This window comes from Xenopus tropicalis, chromosome 9, assembly GCF_000004195.4.
Source record: "Xenopus tropicalis strain Nigerian chromosome 9, UCB_Xtro_10.0, whole genome shotgun sequence".
Taxonomy (NCBI): Eukaryota; Metazoa; Chordata; class Amphibia; order Anura; family Pipidae; genus Xenopus; species Xenopus tropicalis.
In genome coordinates, this window is record NC_030685.2 from 84,750,119 (window position 1) to 84,770,622 (window position 20,504).

A 20,504-nucleotide genomic window follows, 5' to 3' on the forward strand; every position below is an offset into this window, starting at 1 on the left:
GGGATGGGAGGCATACTCAGGGGGGGGACATGCTTGTTTGTGGGTCAGGCTCATCAGGCAACAAAACTGGAGTTCTTTCCAAATCTTCTGATATTGTCTGTGAAAAGGATCATTCATATCCTCCTCCTCCATGCTGCTTCCACTATCTTCCCTTCCTCCCACCTTCTTTCTCTTGGGCTTAGCTTTACTTACTTCACTTTCTGCCGCCATTTTCTGGCTTGAGCCTTTCCTTCCAGAAACAACAGTTTTCTTTTCATTCCTCACACGAAGAGAAAATCTTCTTTTCATTTCCACAAACAATAAAAGAAATCAGTTTTTTTGTTTTTCTTTTTAAGCCCCAAACCGGGAAACAAACAGCCCCCCAGACCCTTACAGGGCCTGGGGAAAGTTCACCTCACAGGAGCTCCCTCACAGCACCTCCACTCAGCACGAGGGTGTGGCTTACAATGAGGGAATCAGATAGGATCTGTGCCACTGTGACAGAATGCTCTGTTATACAGATAGCTAGAATCTCAGCCATAAAGCAGGGCAGGACTGCTGCTTACAATGGGGGGATCAGATAGGATCTGTGCCACTGTGACAGAATGCTCTGTTATACAGATAGCTAGAATCTCAGCCATAAAGCAGGGCAGGACTGCTGCTTACAATGGGGGGATCAGATAGGATCTGTGCCACTGTGACAGAATGCTCTGTTATATCAGATAGCTAGAATCTCAGCCATAAAGCAGGGCAGGACTGCTGCTTACAATGGGGGGATCAGATAGGATCTGTGCCACTGTGACAGAATGCTCTGTTATACAGATAGCTAGAATCTCAGCCATAAAGCAGGGCAGGACTGCTGCTTACAATGGGGGGGATCAGATAGGATCTGTGCCACTGTGACAGAATGCTCTGTTATACAGATAGCTAGAATCTCAGCCATAAAGCAGGGCAGGACTGCTGCTTACAATGGGGGGATCAGATAGGATCTGTGCCACTGTGACAGAATGCTCTGTTATACAGATAGCTAGAATCTCAGCCATAAAGCAGGGCAGGACTGCTGCTTACAATGGGGGGGATCAGATAGGATCTGTGCCACTGTGACAGAATGCTCTGTTATACAGATAGCTAGAATCTCAGCCATAAAGCAGGGCAGGACTGCTGCTTACAATGGGGGGGATCAGATAGGATCTGTGCCACTGTGACAGAATGCTCTGTTATACAGATAGCTAGAATCTCAGCCATAAAGCAGGGCAGGACTGCTGCTTACAATGGGGGGATCAGATAGGATCTGTGCCACTGTGACAGAATGCTCTGTTATACAGATAGCTAGAATCTCAGCCATAAAGCAGGGCAGGACTGCTGCTTACAATGGGGGGGATCAGATAGGATCTGTGCCACTGTGACAGAATGCTCTGTTATACAGATAGCTAGAATCTCAGCCATAAAGCAGGGCAGGACTGCTGCTTACAATGGGGGGGATCAGATAGGATCTGTGCCACTGTGAACAGAATGCTCTGTTATACAGATAGCTAGAATCTCAGCCATAAAGCAGGGCAGGACTGCTGCTTACAATGGGGGGGATCAGATAGGATCTGTGCCACTGTGACAGAATGCTCTGTTATACAGATAGCTAGAATCTCAGCCATAAAGCAGGGCAGGACTGCTGCTTACAATGGGGGGGATCAGATAGGATCTGTGGACAATTGGACAGGTTCGAAAATTTGGGTTGGATAAAGGTAAAATCTGCGCATATATTGCAGTTAAGGAAATACAGGGTTATGACTTATAGCTCTTCGTACAAGTTGCTCTTATGGAGTCAGGAAGGATTTTTTCCCCTCTGAGGCAAATTAGAGAGGCTGGGGTTTTCACTTTCCCCTGGATCAGCTTAGCAGTTAGGCAGGTTATATATAGGCATTATGGTTGAACTTGATGGACATCTGTCTTTTTTGACGAAACCCTTTTGGGACCTACAATGCATTTCCAGGAAGTCACTTTTTGTCCCATCGGAGTCTGCCAACTATTTCACGTTCAGAACCATCTCTGACTTTTAAACGTACGACCGATATCCGTACGTTCATCGGAAGAAGACTAAAATCTGAATGTGTATGGCCACCTTAAATCTCTCCATGGGACATCAGCCTAAGAGATGAATAAAAGGAATACTTTAACCTGTAATGGTACGGGGCTGTCCTTGGGGGTATCCCTACTGTGACTATCAAGAGAGGAGGGGGTCCCTAGTTTGCCTTTTGGTTGCCAGGGTTCTTCATCAGAAGTTACTGCAGTGCAATACTGCCCTTTCCCACACTCTTCCTACCTACAATTGCTGTTCTGCGGGACCCTACAATATGGGGTGCAGGGGGATATTTGTCCTTCTCTGGAAACCCCCAATGAAACTGTAACCCTGGGGTACCCTTTACAACGAGCCCAGAGGATTTAAAACTTGTTTATGCAGTTAAAATTCAGTGCTTTCCCCAATGCCGGGAAATCAAATATACTGTAGATATATATTCTTTATATATTTACACTGTATGTGCTGAACTTCTTCCCCCTGATACAGTGTGCACATTAGTACCTCCTATGGCAACTGGATTATCATCAATGCCATTTACTGGGTCTCTATTGTCAGAAGAGAGGTGCCCGGACCTTACGCCCCCATTGTGATCAATTCTGCCCCTCCCTGCCAGGAATCAGCAGCCCTTGTCCCAGCTCAGAAGCCCAACCTCCCCGGTACCTCCCTGGTCAGCACTGCCCTTACCCACTCCATGCCCCTTCCACCTACCCCCCTACCCCACCCCTACCCCACCCAACTGGAACCACAAACTGACACTTTCAGGGTTAGAGTGGGATTGGGCAGAGGGGCTGACAGTGTATGGGGGACAGAGGAGTAGAACATGGAGCTGGGACCCCTGAGTCCTGACAAAGATCACAATGGGGGCATACAGAACTGATACGTATCATTGGGTTCCGCCAGATATCCCTTTAGCTGAATGCACTAATAAAACTTTATTATTATTATTATTATTAACATTTATTTATAAAGCACCAACATATTCCGCTGCGCTGTACAATAATTATTATTATTATTTAGCGTTGGTGGGATCCATAGGAATCCCATCACTTTCTGAGTCAAATGGTGGAAATGTGTTCAGTACAAAGGGCGCAGCTAGAGGGGCAGAAATGCTCGTTACTCACAGTAAGAATCAAATGAAGACAATGATGCAAAAAGTTGATCCTCGTCCCCAGTCGTCAAGTCGGGACCCCGACCCACACACAGAGGGATCTGATTGTTGAATGAGGGGATGAAGAGCTGCCAGTTCTGCTCTATGCGGCTGTCTCAGCGAAAGTGAAAATCATTCTCTCTCTGTCTCTCTCTGTCCTCTCGCCCCAACCCTGCGGCCGCTGCCCCCTCTCCCTCCATTTGCCCCCCCCCCCCCGCTGCACCCAAGGCTCATGTGTCTGCTCCCGGCTCCTATAGGTGCTGCACTGTGGGAAGGAGGGAATGTGTGCGGGGGGGCTGGGAGCAGAAGGCTGCATGCATGGGAATGGGAAATAAAGGGGAAATAAAGGGGAAATAAAGGGGAAATAAAGCATGGGAGTGAAGCTGGGAATACACATGGGGATAAAATATATGAAACCCAGTTCCGTACAATTCTCAGACTGAGTGGGGCTCAGTATTATTGTCCCGATAACTTTCTTACCATGATGATCGGTCATTTAGTCCGACAGGTTAAAAAATTTAATTCAAATAAGGATAAAATCTGGGTATGTATTGTGTATGTGCCGATACCCTTGGGGGGCCTACAATGGGAGTCACTTTTGTACGATTGGTCTCTGCCAACTATTTCATGTTCAGAACCTCCTCCCATTGGTTATATTTAGGGCTTTCTCCTACAATTTCAGTCTGAATGTCAGTTTTACATCATTGCATTTAAACTGAACATGTATTGGCATTAAGGGTAAAGACACACGGAGCTACTTAGTAGCAGCTACTAAACCCCAGAAAATATCCTGCCATAGACAATACTGAGAATTGCCTCTGCTAAACACACGTAGAGACAGTTATCAGTAAATGATCAGCATTGTCTGTTTTAATAGCTGCTACTAGTAGCTCTGTGTGGCTTCACCTTCAGGAAAGGATGGAAGGGAATAAAGGCCATTTCGCTTTCCCATTGGCTCCAATGCATTTGGTAAAATTCTGCCTCTTGACCCATTGTTTTTGGCAAAGCAAAACAACACTGATCACTAGAAATGACAATTAAAGAGAAATGGGAAACAGTAGAAAATAATTGAAAGGTTATGGAAGGGGAAAGTATATGAGAGCAAATAAAAATAAACAAATAAATAGCTGAAAAAGGCAATATTACTGGGGTACTGTTTGAAAATGTTTGAATATGAGTTCCATGGGCTTTAGAGCTGGACTCATTGTTGGCCACATCAGCACAGTCCAGAGTTTGGTCGTTAATCATTACAAGGTGCTGTTTGAAGGATCCTTTGGGTCATTGTCCTGCTGGAAGATCCACAATTCCCAACAGAGACCCAGCTTTCTGATACTGAGGTGTCATTGTGTGGGAAGAAACCCCTGCAAATCCAGATGGGGAGGGAATTCTATCTCTCCACATGGGACAGCCGAATTTGGGGTCACCAACTGGTAAGGCTGCTATCTCTATCTCTAGTAGGACATCTGGGGTCACCAACTGGTAAGGCTGCTAACTCTATCTCTAGTAGGACGTTTGGGGTCACCAACTGGTAAGGCTGCTATCTCTATCTCTAGTAGGACGTTTGGGGTCACCAACTGGTAAGGCTGCTATCTCTATCTCTAGTAGGACATCTGGGGTCACCAACTGGTAAGGCTGTTATCTCTATCTCTAGTAGGACATCTGGGGTCACCAACTGGTAAGGCTGCTATCTCTATCTCTAGTAGGACATCTGGGGTCACCAACTGGTAAGGCTGCTATCTCTATCTCTAGTAGGACATCTGGGGTCACCAACTGGTAAGGCTGCTACCTCTATCTCTAGTAGGACGTCCGGGGTCACCAACTGGTAAGGCTGCTATCTCTAGTAGGACATCTGGGGTCACCAACTGGTAAGGCTGCTATCTCTATCTCTAGTAGGACGTCCGGGGTCACCAACTGGTAAGGCTGCTATCTCTATCTCTAGTAGGACATCTGGGGTCACCAACTGGTAAGGCTGTTATCTCTATCTCTAGTAGGACATCCGGGGTCACCAACTGGTAAGGCTGCTATCTCTATCTCTAGTAGGACATCTGGGGTCACCAACTGGTAAGGCTGCTATCTCTATCTCTAGTAGGACATCTGGGGTCACCAACTGGTAAGGCTGCTATCTCTATCTCTAGTAGGACGTCTGGGGTCACCAACTGGTAAGGCTGCTATCTCTATCTCTAGTAGGACGTTTGGGGTCACCAACTGGTAAGGCTGCTATCTCTATCTCTAGTAGGACGTTTGGGGTCACCAACTGGTAAGGCTGCTATCTCTATCTCTAGTAGGACATCTGGGGTCACCAACTGGTAAGGCTGCTATCTCTATCTCTAGTAGGACGTCCGGGGTCACCAACTGGTAAGGCTGCTATCTCTATCTCTAGTAGGACGTCCGGGGTCACCAACTGGTAAGGCTGCTATCTCTATCTCTAGTAGGATGTCTGGGGTCACCAACTGGTAAGGCTGCTATCTCTATCTCTAGTAGGACATCTGGGGTCACCAACTGGTAAGGCTGCTATCTCTATCTCTAGTAGGACGTTTGGGGTCACCAACTGGTAAGGCTGCTAACTCTATCTCTAGTAGACAATAACCAGGCAGATGTAACTCATTATCGTGATTTATTGCAGACAGTGATATCATTGGATAAAGCAGTGAGATCTTTGCAAAGGTTGGTAATGCAATACCTGTTTATACCTTCTTACATACATATGGCCTATCCTACCATCATACAGAAAAAGAGACGTAGCAAGCTGGCTATTAGTTCTAGACGAACTGTGAAAAAGTCCACCAATCATTAGGCATCAATTCTTGTGGGTTTTCTTATATTTTCACTCCTTTGGCCTTTAGACATTAGAGGCTAATGATCCTGATTGAGTCTCGGTTTCCTTTGTTCATCATTAACACTTGTGTGGCGCTTGCACTTGCGTTACAGTTCAAAGAAACAGGAAAATTATTTAAGAGAAATGATCAGCAAAAGCAAAATGGTTGCCGCTTGATCCGACCTTAGCAACAGCCAATGGCAGAACTATCAAAGCTGTTTTTATGCTGGGGGCAGTGGAATATCTGTAGGTGGGGTTGGATCTTTGTTAAACCTGGTATCGCGGCAGTGCAGAACTGCTTCTGATCCCAGGCCAAGTTGGTACTGCCAGATATACATTGATTTCTTGGGTTCCAACGTGATGGTCATTGATTCTTCCACCTCAGTAGCCTCGGTCCAGTTCTCACTCTCTGTATTGACTGAGGATCCTCCGTATTCAGTTTTGAGGGAGAACTGCGCCTTTGCAATTAGAGCCGACAAGCCCCCAGTTTCCATGCTGACATCCAAGGATATTTTCCAGTTGTTCTCTATACTGGACATCTTCACTTTCTCATAGCCGACCTTCTTGGTGATCTTCTTGGTCCAGGTAACCGGAGTGTCGGAATCATTGAAAATGGTTTTGATGCACTCCCACGTGCCAAATGATGGACCTTTAGTGATGGCCAAGCCCCCCGGGAGAAAGCTGATGACAGAGGGATGAAAAGAAAATGTCTCGCTAGCTTCATCTTTGTTGAAGTTGGTGGTTTTGTAGTACTGAAGCCCCCACTCATCATGGGGCTTCACAAAATAATAATTGAATCTGAGTCCAAAATAGTACAGGCCATTCTTACAGTTTGGATGGAGAGTATATTCTACACTGTTTTCATCCTTGTTCATGTTGCTGGTGCGACGATAGACACCTCGGCTCTGGTAGATGATGTAGTAATTGCCGAAAGCCGACAGGTAATGGTCTCCCCCCTGGCAGTTGGGATGGAGCGAGTAGACGACTGCATCATCATCTTTATTCATATTAGTGACACGGCGGTAATTGGTGCCCTTAATGATGTAGAAGTAGCCATCTTGATGGGCCAGGTAATGATCCCCGTCTCTACACGAGGGATGGAGGGTAAAAATCTCGATATCGTAACCCTTATTGAAATTACTTGATCTCATGTAACAATTCAGATCAGATCGAACAATATAGTAATTTTGATCAACACCACAAAAATCCACCCCGCGGGCCTTATTCTTGGGCACAATCCCAGTCATGGTGGCAACTCTAAAAAGAAGAAAATGCCATAAGATGAAATGAAATGATGACAGTTAGTAAAAAAGTAGCTGCAACACCTCCGAAAGAGAAGCGAAGTTGGGGGACCAAGTTTTGGATCCATATTATGATAGCGGTGCTATTTCAGGGGTGGGGCCTGGTCTTTCTACAACTGACAATAAGAAATGAAAATCACTTTTGATGTTGTTCCCCAGGAGAATTGGCAACAGAACCACATTGCTGCCCATGAATAAACCCCAGAAACCTATCATTGTAAAAATAACGAACATTTAACCCGTCTGCGCTAACAAGATACCTTATTGAACGGATCTTTCAAAGTAACAAATACACCAACCCAGAAATGGAATTATTTCATGAACCTTATTCTGATATATTTTCTGCATTACAGTAAATGGAGTAATTTACCAAATGATATTAAAGGGAATCCACTATATGGTGTATCTCTGTAAGCATTCTATTTGCTTCATATCTGTTCATTTGTGTTCTATAACCCCATGTGCCGTAAGCCTCAATAAGCTTGTAAAGTAAAGGATATGTAGATATATCCACACTGTATGTGCACTTGTAAATAATGGTACAGAAATGGGATCCGTTATCCAGAAACCTGATATCCAGAAAACTCCAAATTATGGAAAGCCCGTCTCCTATAGACTCTATTTTAATCAAATAGATTAGATTTTTAAAACTGATTTCCTTTTCTCTGTAATAATAAAACAGTACCTGTACTTGATCCCAACTAAGATATAATTACCCCTTATTGGGGGCAGAACAGCCCTATTGGGTTTATTTCATGGTTAAATGATTCCCTTTTCTCTGTAATAATAAAACAGTACCTGTACTTGATCCCAACTAAGATATAATTACCCCTTATTGGGGCAGAACAGCCCTATTGGGTTTATTTAATGGTTAAATGATTCCCTTTTCTCTGTAATAATAAAACAGTACCTGTACTTGATCCCAACTAAGATATAATTACCCCTTATTGGGGGCAGAACAGCCCTATTGGGTTTATTTAATGGTTAAATGATTCCCTTTTCTCTGTAATAATAAAACAGTACCTGTACTTGATCCCAACTAAGATATAATTACCCCTTATTGGGGCAGAACAGCCCTATTGGGCTTATTTAATGGTTAAATGATTCCCTTTTCTCTATAATAATAAAACAGTACCTGTACTTGATCCCAACTAAGATATAATTACCCCTTATTGGGGGCAGAACAGCCCTATTGGGTTTATTTAATGGTTAAATGATTCCCTTTTCTCTATAATAATAAAACAGTACCTGTACTTGATCCCAACTAAGATATAATTACCCCTTATTGGGGCAGAACAGCCCTATTGGGTTTATTTAATGGTTAAATGATTCCCTTTTCTCTGTAATAATAAAACAGTACCTGTACTTGATCCCAACTAAGATATAATTACCCCTTATTGGGGGCAGAACAGCCCTATTGGGTTTAATTAATGTTTTATTGATTTTTTTAGTAGACAAGGTATGAAGATCCAAATTACGGAAAGACTCCTTATCCGGAATACCCTTGGTCCCGAGCATTCTGGATAATGGGTCCTATACCTGTACATTGACTTCTATAAACAATAATTCCATATCCTAAATACATTATACAGTGAGGGGCAAAAATAGTGGCACCCAAAATACATTAAATACAGTGAGAGACAAAGGGTAGTGGCACCAAAAACATTAAATACAGTGAGAAGCAGTGCAAATTTCAGCCCCAAATATATAAAATACAGTGAAAGAAAATGATTTTTGACACCCAAGACCCATTTTATCCTTCCAAAAAGTAGGTTTCCTGAAGGTCGGGGAAGATTTCAGCGCTGAAGAGTTTTGAACAATTTCAGAAATAGTTTGCATTGCTAAAGGTTCTCACTTGCCCCACCTAGTGGTAGATAAGAAAAAAGCATGCAAGCAGGAGAAACCCTGTTTAGCTATTTTGGAAAAGCAATAGGTTAGCTGAAAGCAGTTCTAATGTGTAGCGCTGGCTCCTTCTGAAAGCTCAGACTCAGGCACACTTTACTGCTGCGCTGCAAGTTGGAGTGATATCCCCCCCCCCTCACCCCCAGCAGCCAATCAGCAGAACAATGGGAAGGGAGCAAGATAGCAGCTCCCAGTAGGTATCAGAATAGCACTCAATAGTAAGAAATCCAAGTCCGGCTTGGGACTCCTCCAGTTACATGGGAGTAGGAGAAACAATAGGTTAGCTGAAAGCAGTTCTAATGTGTAGCGCTGGCTGAAAGCTCAGACTCAGGCACACTTTACTGCTGCGCTGCAAGTTGGAGTGATATCCCCCCCCCCCTCACCCCCAGCAGCCGATCAGCAGAACAATGGGAAGGGAGCAAGATAGCAGCTCCCAGTAGGGATCAGAATAGCACTCAATAGTAAGAAATCCAAGTCCGGCTTGGGACTCCTCCAGTTACATGGGAGTAGGAGAAACAATAGGTTAGCTGAAAGCAGGTCTAATGTGTAGCGCTGGCTGAAAGCTCAGACTCAGGCACAATGCACTGAGATGGCGCCTACACACCAATATTACAGCTACAAAAATTGCAATTCTCATTAGGTAAAGTTTAATATGTCCAAAATTACCCCGAGCAGAGTTACCAACACGTTTGTGTTTAGCTTCTTTAAAGAGGCGGAACTTGCTGGAGGCTTCAAAGCCAATGAGATGGAGGGTAGGCTGCCAGGGGTTGGTACAGCCCCTGGGGAAAGGGGTTTTGGAAGTGGACAAGGCAGTCTGGGCTCTCTATCTATAACAGTGAGCGGGGGGGGAGGGGGGTTTGTGGGAAAGTTACAATGTACAGTGAATGGGGGAAGCTTACATACTATCTGTACTCTATAAATAAAGATCATTTTCTGCATTTGTCAGAATGATCCATCTGTGCCCTATTATAACGACTTTCTTCAATTAGTCTTTGGTGCAGGAATGGAAAACTCACACTAAATAGACAGCCAGTCTTTCAAGCTATTTGTCTCCCCACAGATCCATCAGGAAAGCATTTGGAAGGGGTAATAAGGGATAGGGTACTTGAATACATTGCAGTTCACAGTACTATTAGTTTGTGCCACATGGTTTTATGCGTAACAGATCTTGCCAGACTAATTTTTATGAGGAGGTGAGTAGGAACCTCGATGCTGGAATGGCAGTGGATGGGATCTACTTGGACTTTGCTAAAGTGTTTGATACAGTACCTCACAGAAGGTTAATGATCAAATTAAGGAATATTGGCCTAGAACATAATATTTGTAATTGGATAGAGAACTGGCTGAAGGATAGAGTACAAAGAGTGGTGGTAAATGGAACATTTTCTAATTGGGCCAGTGTGGTTAGTGGGTACCGCAGGGGTCAGTCCTTGGGCCTTTGCTTTTTAACTTGTTTATTAATGCCCTGGAGGTGGGCATAGACAGTACTGTTTCTATTTCTGCTGATGACACAAAATTGTGCAAAACTATAAGTTCCATGCAGGATGTGCCGCTTTGCAGAGCGATTTGACTGGGAAACTGGGCAGCAAACTGGGAAATGAGGTTCAATGTTGGTAAGTGCAAAGTTATGCACTTTGGTAGAAATAATATAAACGCAAACTATCTACTGAATGGAAGTGTGTTGGGGGGATCCTTAATGGAGAAGGATCTGGGGGTTTTTGTAGATCACAAGTTGTCTAATTCCAGGCAGTGTCATTCTGTGGCTACTAAAGCAAATAAAGTGCTGTCTTGTATAAAAAAGGGCATTGACTCAAGGGATGAAAACATAATTTTGCCTCTTTATAGGTCCCTGGTAAGGCCTCACCTTGAGTATGGGGGGCAGTAACAGTGAGTATGGGGGGCAGTAACAGTGAGTATGGGGCACAGTAACAGTGAGTATTGGGGGGCAGTAACAGTGTGTATGGGGGGCAGTAACAGTGAGTATGGGGGGCAGTAACAGTGAGTATGGGGGGCAGTAACAGTGAGTATGGGGGGCAGTAACAGTGAGTATGGGGGGCAGTAACAGTGAGTATGGGGGGCAGTAACAGTGTGTATGGGGGGCAGTAACAGTGAGTATGGGGGGCAGTAACAGTGAGTATGGGGGGGCAGTAACAGTGAGTATGGGGGGCAGTAACAGTGAGTATGGGGGGCAGTAACAGTGAGTATGGGGGGCAGTAACAGTGAGTATGGGGGGCAGTAACAGTGAGTATGGGGGGCAGTAACAGTGTGTATGGGGGGCAGTAACAGTGAGTATGGGGGGCAGTAACAGTGAGTATGGGGGGCAGTAACAGTGAGTATGGGGGGCAGTAACAGTGAGTATGGGGGGCAGTAACAGTGAGTATGGGGGGGCAGTAACAGTGAGTATGGGGGGCAGTTTTGGGCTCCAGTCCTTAAGAAGGATATTTATGAGCTGGAGAGAGTGCAGAGACTGCAACTAACCTGGTAAAGGGGATGGAAGGGTTAAACTATGGGGTGAGACTGTCAGGGTTGGGGTTGTTTTCTCTGGAAAAGAGGCGCTTGCGAGGGGACATGATTACTCTGTACAAGTACATTAGAGGGGATTATAGGCAGATGGGGGGGTTCTCTTTTCCCATGAAAATGATCAATGCACCAGAGGCCCCCCCTACCGGGAGGTGTTGGGTAGGGGGTTCCTCACGGTGAGGGCAGGGAGGGGGTTGGGGAATGCCCTGCCGGGGGGTGTTGGGTAGGGGGTTCCTCACGGTGAGGGCAGTGAGGGGGTTGGGGAATGCCCTGCCGGGGGATGTTGGGTAGGGGGTTCCTCACGGTGAGGGCAGTGAGGGGGTTGGGGAATGCCCTGCCGGGGGATGTTGGGTAGGGGGTTCCTCACAGTGAGGTCAGTGAGGGGGTTGGGGAATGCCCTGCCGGGGGATGTTGGGTAGGGGGTTCCTCACGGTGAGGGCAGTGAGGGGGTTGGGGAATGGCCTGCCGGGGGATGTTGGGTAGGGGTTCCTCACGGTGAGGGCAGTGAGGGGGTTGGAGAATGCCCTGCCGGGGGATGTTGGGTAGGGGGTTCCTCACGGTGAGGGCAGTGAGGGGGTTGGAGAATGCCCTGCCGGGGGATGTTGGGTAGGGGGTTCCTCACGGTGAGGGCAGTGAGGGGGTTGGGGAATGCCCTGCCGGGGGATGTTGGGTAGGGGGTTCCTCACGGTGAGGGCAGTGAGGGGGTTGGGGAATGCCCTGCCGGGAGGTGTTGGGTAGGGGGTTCCTCACGGTGAGGGCAGTGAGGAGGTTGGGGAATGCCCTGCCGGGGGATGTTGGGTAGGGGGTTCCTCACGGTGAGGGCAGTGAGGGGGTTGGGGAATGCCCTGCCGGGGAATGTTGGGTAGGGGGTTCCTCACGGTGAGGGCAGTGAGGGGGTTGGGGAATGCCCTGCCGGGGGATGTTGGGTAGGGGGTTCCTCACGGTGAGGGCAGTGAGGGGGTTGGGGAATGCCCCTAGTGATGGGGTAATGGCAGACTCTGTTAATGCCTATAAGAGGGGCCTGGATGAGTTCTTGAACAATCAGAGTATCCAAAGCTATTGTGATACTAATATCTCTAATGTGAGTGTATAGATAGGTAAGTATAGGCTGTGGGTGCTGGGTTTACTTGGAAGGGTTGAACTTGATGGACTCTTTTTTCAACCCTATGTAACTATGTCTGCCCGGCAACAGGCCTCCAGCCCAACAGTCAGAGCTACAGGAGGGTCACTCCTAAGTGTGTATAAATTCTATTTAAACTCGATCATTGTTGTATTTATAAAATGTCGCGATAATGCTGGAATTCTTTGAGTTTGTAAAAAAAAGTGAAATACAAAACAGTGAGGGCATTAAGTTCCCCTTGAAGCTGGGTGAAACACAATGAGGAATACAGAAGAGCAGTGGAGCCAGCAAGAAACAAAAATTCTGATGAATTCTGACTTTTAAAACTCAAAATTCTGGCTTCTAAATTCATAATTCTGACTTCTAGGGGGGATTTTTTAGGGATTTATTCGGATTTTTGTGGTTTTCAAGCAACTAAATTTATCTCCGGGAATGTCAGACTTGAATAAAGCGCAAATGAAAATAGATGCAGAATAAATGTGAAAAACGCAACTTTTTCCATATTGTGGCACAAAAGCCGGTTTCACAAAAAGTCACAATTCTAAGTTTAAAAAGTGATACTTTTGAGTTTTACCAAAATGTAATGACGACTTTATAAAGTGATTATTATAAGTTTAAAAGTCATAATTCAACATTTTTTTTTTCTGCTGGCCCAAGTGCTCTGGCTCCTTCCCTTCCTTCCCAAGTCTGCAGCTCAGTGACAGCAGGGGGGCCCCGCTAGTCAAGTAAATGCAGCACAGTTGGCCCCTCTAACACCCAAAAACCCACAGGCCCTGGGATGTGTCCCCCCTGTGCAGGAATATTGTAAAGCAGCCAGCAATGTGCCCAGCAATTTGCCCAGCAATGAGCCCAGCAATGTGCCCAGCAATGTGCCCAGCAATGAGCCCAGCAATGTGCCCAGCAATGTGCCCAGCAATGTGCCCAGCAATGTGCCCAGCAATGAGCCCAGCAATGTGCCCAGCAATGTGCCCAGCAATGAGCCCAGCAATGTGCCCAGCAATGTGCCCAGCAATGAGCCCAGCAATGTGCCCAGCAATGAGCCCAGCAATGTGCCCAGCAATGTGCCCAGCAATGAGCCCAGCAATGTGCCCAGCAATGTGCCCAGCAATGAGCCCAGCAATGTGCCCAGCAATGTGCCCAGCAATGAGCCCAGCAATGTGCCCAGCAATGAGCCCAGCAATGTGCCCAGCAATGAGCCCAGCAATGTGCCCAGCAATGTGCCCAGCAATGTGCCCAGATAAATCCTACTGAAGGCTTGTGGAGACCAACATGGCAATACTAATGTCTGACCCGGGCTCCAAGCTGCCATAATAAAGCTCAATGCAACGTTCCTTTGTAGGAATTGGATCCCACAGAAACCTAAATTGAATTATTTAAAAAAATCAGCCGGGAAAGAAATCCCATTATTAAAGGGTAACTAAAACTCTTGTTACAAGGCATATGGCTGCTCTGCTACTTCTCAAGTACATCAGCACTATCCGCTGTAAATATTACCCCAAATCAGGCCATTCGGCGGCACCCAGGGTATCACTTGTCCCGACTGCGGATATACAAACTGCATTACTGCTCAGCGTCTGTGTGGGGAGAAGCCCCTGAAACCCAGATAAGCCGGAGAAATTACCTGCAGTGGAACAGCCGCTCCTGTTGGATCAGAAAGCCTTCTGGTTCTGTACCAGGGAATCCTCCCTTTTTATACTCCGACAGTTGGGAAATTTAAGACCCAGTTATTGGGTATCGGCGCTGATACCGCTCGCTGGGCGCTGAGTAAACACGGCTCAGTTATATAAAACCCACTGCGGTCTCTTTGTTATATTTCCCAATCCATCCAGATTGTGGTTACAGGAAAATGATGACTGACACTCGCACTCTGCCCTACTGGGTGGCACCCTATAAACTCAATGTAAAGAAGTTAATAAAGTTAACATACTTCTTCCATTTATCACAGAAAAATGAGTCACTCTGCTCCATCTACATCAATAAAAAATAAAAGGACACCGGGTGGTGCAACCAGGGTTGTATTTTCTATATAGGCCCCTGAGGGCCCCTGCCTAGGGCCACAGATTCAGGGGCCCCTCCAGTTCATGTCTATGGAAGCTTATGGGGAATTAGGGCTCCCCAATTCTCACACCTTACGGACACCTCTCCCGGAATGGGACTATTTCTCTCAGGAGTGAGCCCTCACATATAGGGGAGGCCGGGGGGGTAGTGTAACTGTAAGGGCGTCAGTGGTTCTCAAACACAAAGTACATCCACATAGGAGTAAATAGTAACAATAATGCCGGCGTTACACATAGCGCACACATACTCACAGATTCTCTTTCAATATTGTTCTGCCCCACAGGGTCACTGACGGCTCAACAAGAGAACAATGAATCCCCCCCCAGCTTTCAGTGTTTCTCCCCAAGTGGAACCCAAGCCAAGTCTACCTGCCCTGAGTCTGTACTCGGTCCCTACTTCTGGGCAATTGTAAACCTGGGATCCTAATCCCACTAACAGCCAATGGCTTCTCACTAGCTACCCCTAAACTCTCTATCACATCCCGTGTGAATAAGTATATCCTGACCTATCTGCCCCTAACCCTAGGCCTGGGTTCCACTGTGTCCTACCTGCCTGCTCAGTGCGTACATGGAATTAGTTGGGAAAGATCATCAATAGTACATGGGGGCACTAAGGGTGTATGAAGGGAGAATAGTCGTGTAAGGTACATCAAGGTCCTCATATATTTCTTCTGTACAACCAAACCCAGAAGTGTTACTTTGGGGTTCCTCACCATGGGGAAGGATATATAACTTCCCACTAAAGTCAGAACTGAAACTGAAACACTATTGGACAGGACCAGAGCAGATGGAAGAAGTTTGCCTTGGCCGCGCCACATTCCCTACATTATCAGTATCCAGCCTGGTGATTTCGGCTGGTTGACGCAAGCATTTGACTTGTATGGGCTCTCATAGAAATTAGGATATTATACTAATAATTCATTGCTCCAACCCAATTAACCCCATCAATATTTGAATGATCACCTTCTAATTTTTTAGACCCAACAAAGAAGGCCTTCTGGGACCTCTCAATCAAGGACTATGAGGGAGCTACATTTGTGTTTCCAGATAAAGGACAATGACATTTGGATATAAGGAAACATGTTATTGGCTGTTGTGAAATTGAAGGTTCCTTATGTTCTGGAATTGATGGATTGCATAAGTGGGGGGCTAAATTGCAAGAGCAAAGAGGTAGGGAGGGAGGGGGCATCCCTGCCTGGTGCCCTCTGGAGACAGGTTGGAGAGATAAGAGTGGGGTTACCCCGAATTCTAGCTGATATGCCCAAAGACCTAGTTATAGAGAGCAGACTGGAGATAGAACCAAAAGCCTTTTCTGTGTCAAGGAAGACCACTAGGAAGATGAAGAGATAGGCTAGTGAATAGCCCCCTGGGATTAATGTCAGTAGGTCTCCCAGGCATTCAGCTGGTTAAATTAATCTTTACTGCCGCGGGGCCTCGCCCTCCTTTCCAGTGAACCTGTATATCTTAATTGTGTTTTGGCAAATGCCTAAAGCAAATGCAATAAAATGTGCAAATAATAATTTATAGTGCAGTTAAAAAATCTAAACAGAACTTTCTGTGTCCAGAGATGTAGTTTTATTATAAAGAGTAAAACCCCAGATGTACAGAATACAATGCACACAGTGCCACAGAACAATATTTAAGATTCAATTGTAGAAATCTTGAACTATAGAAGTCCAGGTACTATTGCCAACTTTCTTACTGGCCAGACCCACACTGACCTATCCACTCACATACAGACCCATACTGACCTATCCACTCACATACAGACCCATACTGACCTATCCACTCACATACAGACCCATACTGACCTATCCATCCACTCACATACAGACCCACACTGACCTATCCACTCACATACAGACCCATACTGACCTATCCACTCACATACAGACCCATACTGACCTATCCACTCACATACAGACCCACACTGACCCATCCACTCACATACAGACCCATACTGACCTATCTATCCACTCACATACAGACCCACACTGACCTATCCACTCACATACAGACCCATACTGACCTATCTATCCACTCACATACAGACCCACACTGACCTATCCACTCACATACAGACCCACACTGACCTATCCACTCACGTACAGACCCACACTGACCTATCCACTCACATACAGACCCACACTGACCTATCTATCCACTCACATACAGACCCATACTGACCTATCCACTCACATACAGACCCACACTGACCTATCTATCCACTCACATACAGACCCACACTGACCTATCCACTCACATACAGACCCATACTGACCTATCCACTCACATACAGACCCATACTGACCTATCTATCCACTCACATACAGACCCACACTGACCTATCACTCACATACAGACCCATACTGACCTATCTATCACTCGCATACAGACCCACCACTGACCTATCCACTCACATACAGACCCACACTGACCCATCCACTCACATTACAGGCCCACACTGACCTATCCACTCACATACAGACCCATACTGACCTATCTATCCACTCACATACAGACCCATACTGACCTATCTATCCACTCACATACAGACCCACACTGACCTATCTATCCACTCACATACAGACCCACACTGACCTATCTATCCACTCACATACAGACCCATACTGACCTATCTATCCACTCACATACAGACCCATACTGACCTATCCACTCACATACAGACCCACACTGACCTATCCACTCACATACAGACCCAACTGACTATCCACTCACATACAGACCCACACTGACCTATCCACTCACATACAGACCCACACTGACCTATCCACTCACATACAGACCCACACTGACCTATCTATCCACTCACATACAGACCCACACTGACCTATCCACTCACATACAGACCCACACTGACCTATCCACTCACATACAGACCCACACTGACCTATCCACTCACATACAGACCCACACTGACCTATCCACTCACATACAGACCCACACTGACCTATCCACTCACATACAGACCCACACTGACCTATCTATCCACTCACATACAGACCCACACTGACCTATCCACTCACATACAGACCCACACTGACCTATCCACTCACATACAGACCCATACTGACCTATCCACTCACATACAGACCCATACTGACCTATCCACTCACATACAGACCCATACTGACCTATCCACTCACATACAGACCCAACTGACCTATCCACTCACATACAGACCCATACTGACCTATCCACTCACATACAGACCCACACTGACCTATCTATCCACTCACATACAGACCCACACTGACCTATCTATCCACTCACATACAGACCCATACTGACCTATCCACTCACATACAGACCCATACTGACCTATCTATCCACTCACATACAGACCCACACTGACCTATCCACTCACATACAGACCCATACTGACCTATCCACTCACATACAGACCCATACTGACCTATCCACTCACATACAGACCCATACTGACCTATCTATCCACTCACATACAGACCCACACTGACCTATCTATCCACTCACATACAGACCCACACTGACCTATCTATCCACTCACATACAGACCCATACTGACCTATCCACTCACATACAGACCCATACTGACCTATCCACTCACATACAGACCCACACTGACCTATCCACTCACATACAGACCCATACTGACCTATCCACTCACATACAGACCCACACTGACCTATCCACTCACATACAGACCCATACTGACCTATCCACTCACATACAGACCCATACTGACCTATCCACTCACATACAGACCCATACTGACCTATCTATCCACTCACATACAGACCACACTGACCTATCTATACACTCACATACAGACCATACTGACTATCTATCCACTCACATACAGACCCATACTGACCTATCCACTCACATACAGACCCATACTGACCTATCTATCCACTCACATACAGACCCACACTGACCTATCTATCCACTCACATACAGACCCATACTGACCTATCCACTCACATACAGACCCACACTGACCTATCTATCCACTCACATACAGACCCACACTGACCTATCCACTCACATACAGACCCACACTGACCTATCCACTCACATACAGACCCATACTGACCTATCTATCCACTCACATACAGACCCACACTGACCTATCCACTCACATACAGACCCCACACTGACCTATCCACTCACATACAGACCCATACTGACCTATCCACTCACATACAGACCCACACTGACCTATCCACTCACATACAGACCCATACTGACCTATCCACTCACATACAGACCCATACTGACCTATCTATCCACTCACATACAGACCCACACTGACCTATCTATCCACTCACATACAGACCCATACTGACCTATCCACTCACATACAGACCCACACTGACCTATCCACTCACATACAGACCCATACTGACCTATCCACTCACATACAGACCCATACTGACCTATCTATCCACTCACATACAGACCCACACTGACCTATCTATCCACTCACATACAGACCCATACTGACCTATCCACTCACATACAGACCCATACTGACCTATCTATCCACTCACATACAGACCCACACTGACCTATCTATCCACTCACATACAGACCCACACTGACCTATCTATCCACTCACATACAGACCCACACTGACCTATCTATCCACTCACATACAGACCCACACTGACCTATCTATCCACTCACATACAGACCCACACTGACCTATCCACTCACATACAGACCCATACTGACCTATCCACTCACATACAGACCCACACTGACCTATCCACTCACATACAGACCCATACTGACCTATCCACTCACATACAGACCCATACTGACCTATCTATCCACTCACATACAGACCCACACTGACCTATCTATCCACTCACATACAGACCCATACTGACCTATCCACTCACATACAGACCCATACTGACCTATCTATCCACTCACATACAGACCCACACTGACCTATCTATCCACTCACATACAGACCCACACTGACCTATCCACTCACATACAGACCCACACTGACCTATCTATCCACTCACATACAGACCCATACTGACCTATCCACTCACATACAGACCCATACTGACCTATCTATCCACTCACATACAGACCCACACTGACCTATCTATCCACTCACATACAGACCCACACTGACCTATCTATCCACTCACATACAGACCCATACTGACCTATCCACTCACATACAGACCCACACTGACCTATCTATCCACTCACATACAGACCCACACTGACCTATCCACTCACATACAGACCCATACTGACCTACTATCCACTCACATACAGACCCATACTGACCTATCTATCCACTCACATACAGACCCACACTGACCTATCTATCCACTCACATACAGACCCACACTCTATCCACTCACATACAGACCCACATGACCTAGACCTATCTATCCACTCACATACAGACCCATACTGACCTATCTATCCACTCACATACAGACCCACACTGACCTATCCACTCACATACAGACCCACACTGACCTATCCACTCACATACAGACCCATACTGACCTATCCACTCACATACAGACCCATACTGACCTATCCACTCAC

The 20,504-nt window shown here is 46.2% G+C and overlaps 2 protein-coding genes across 3 annotated transcripts in view; both read right to left on the reverse strand.

Moving 5' to 3' along the window:
• The window catches only part of LOC116407773, an 880,143-nt gene that overhangs the window by 31,206 nt on the left and 828,433 nt on the right, over positions 1-20,504 (reverse strand). The window contains exon 1 of one of the 2 annotated variants that reach the window (XM_031893783.1): positions 3,175-3,231. The exons of the other annotated variant lie outside the window; for it this stretch is intronic. The gene's annotated coding sequence lies outside the window, so the exon portion shown is untranslated. Of the gene's footprint in view, positions 1-3,174; positions 3,232-20,504 lie in introns of those variants that run through there. 2 annotated transcript variants of the gene reach the window in all.
• LOC101730916 lies at positions 5,798-14,601 on the reverse strand. The gene is made up of 2 exons (XM_031893786.1): positions 14,480-14,601; positions 5,798-7,272 (listed from the first exon to the last, which is right to left on the reverse strand). The coding sequence occupies exon 2, from the start codon at positions 7,260-7,262 to the stop codon at positions 6,237-6,239; it is 1,026 nt and encodes a 341-aa protein (XP_031749646.1). The 5' UTR covers positions 7,263-7,272; positions 14,480-14,601; the 3' UTR covers positions 5,798-6,236.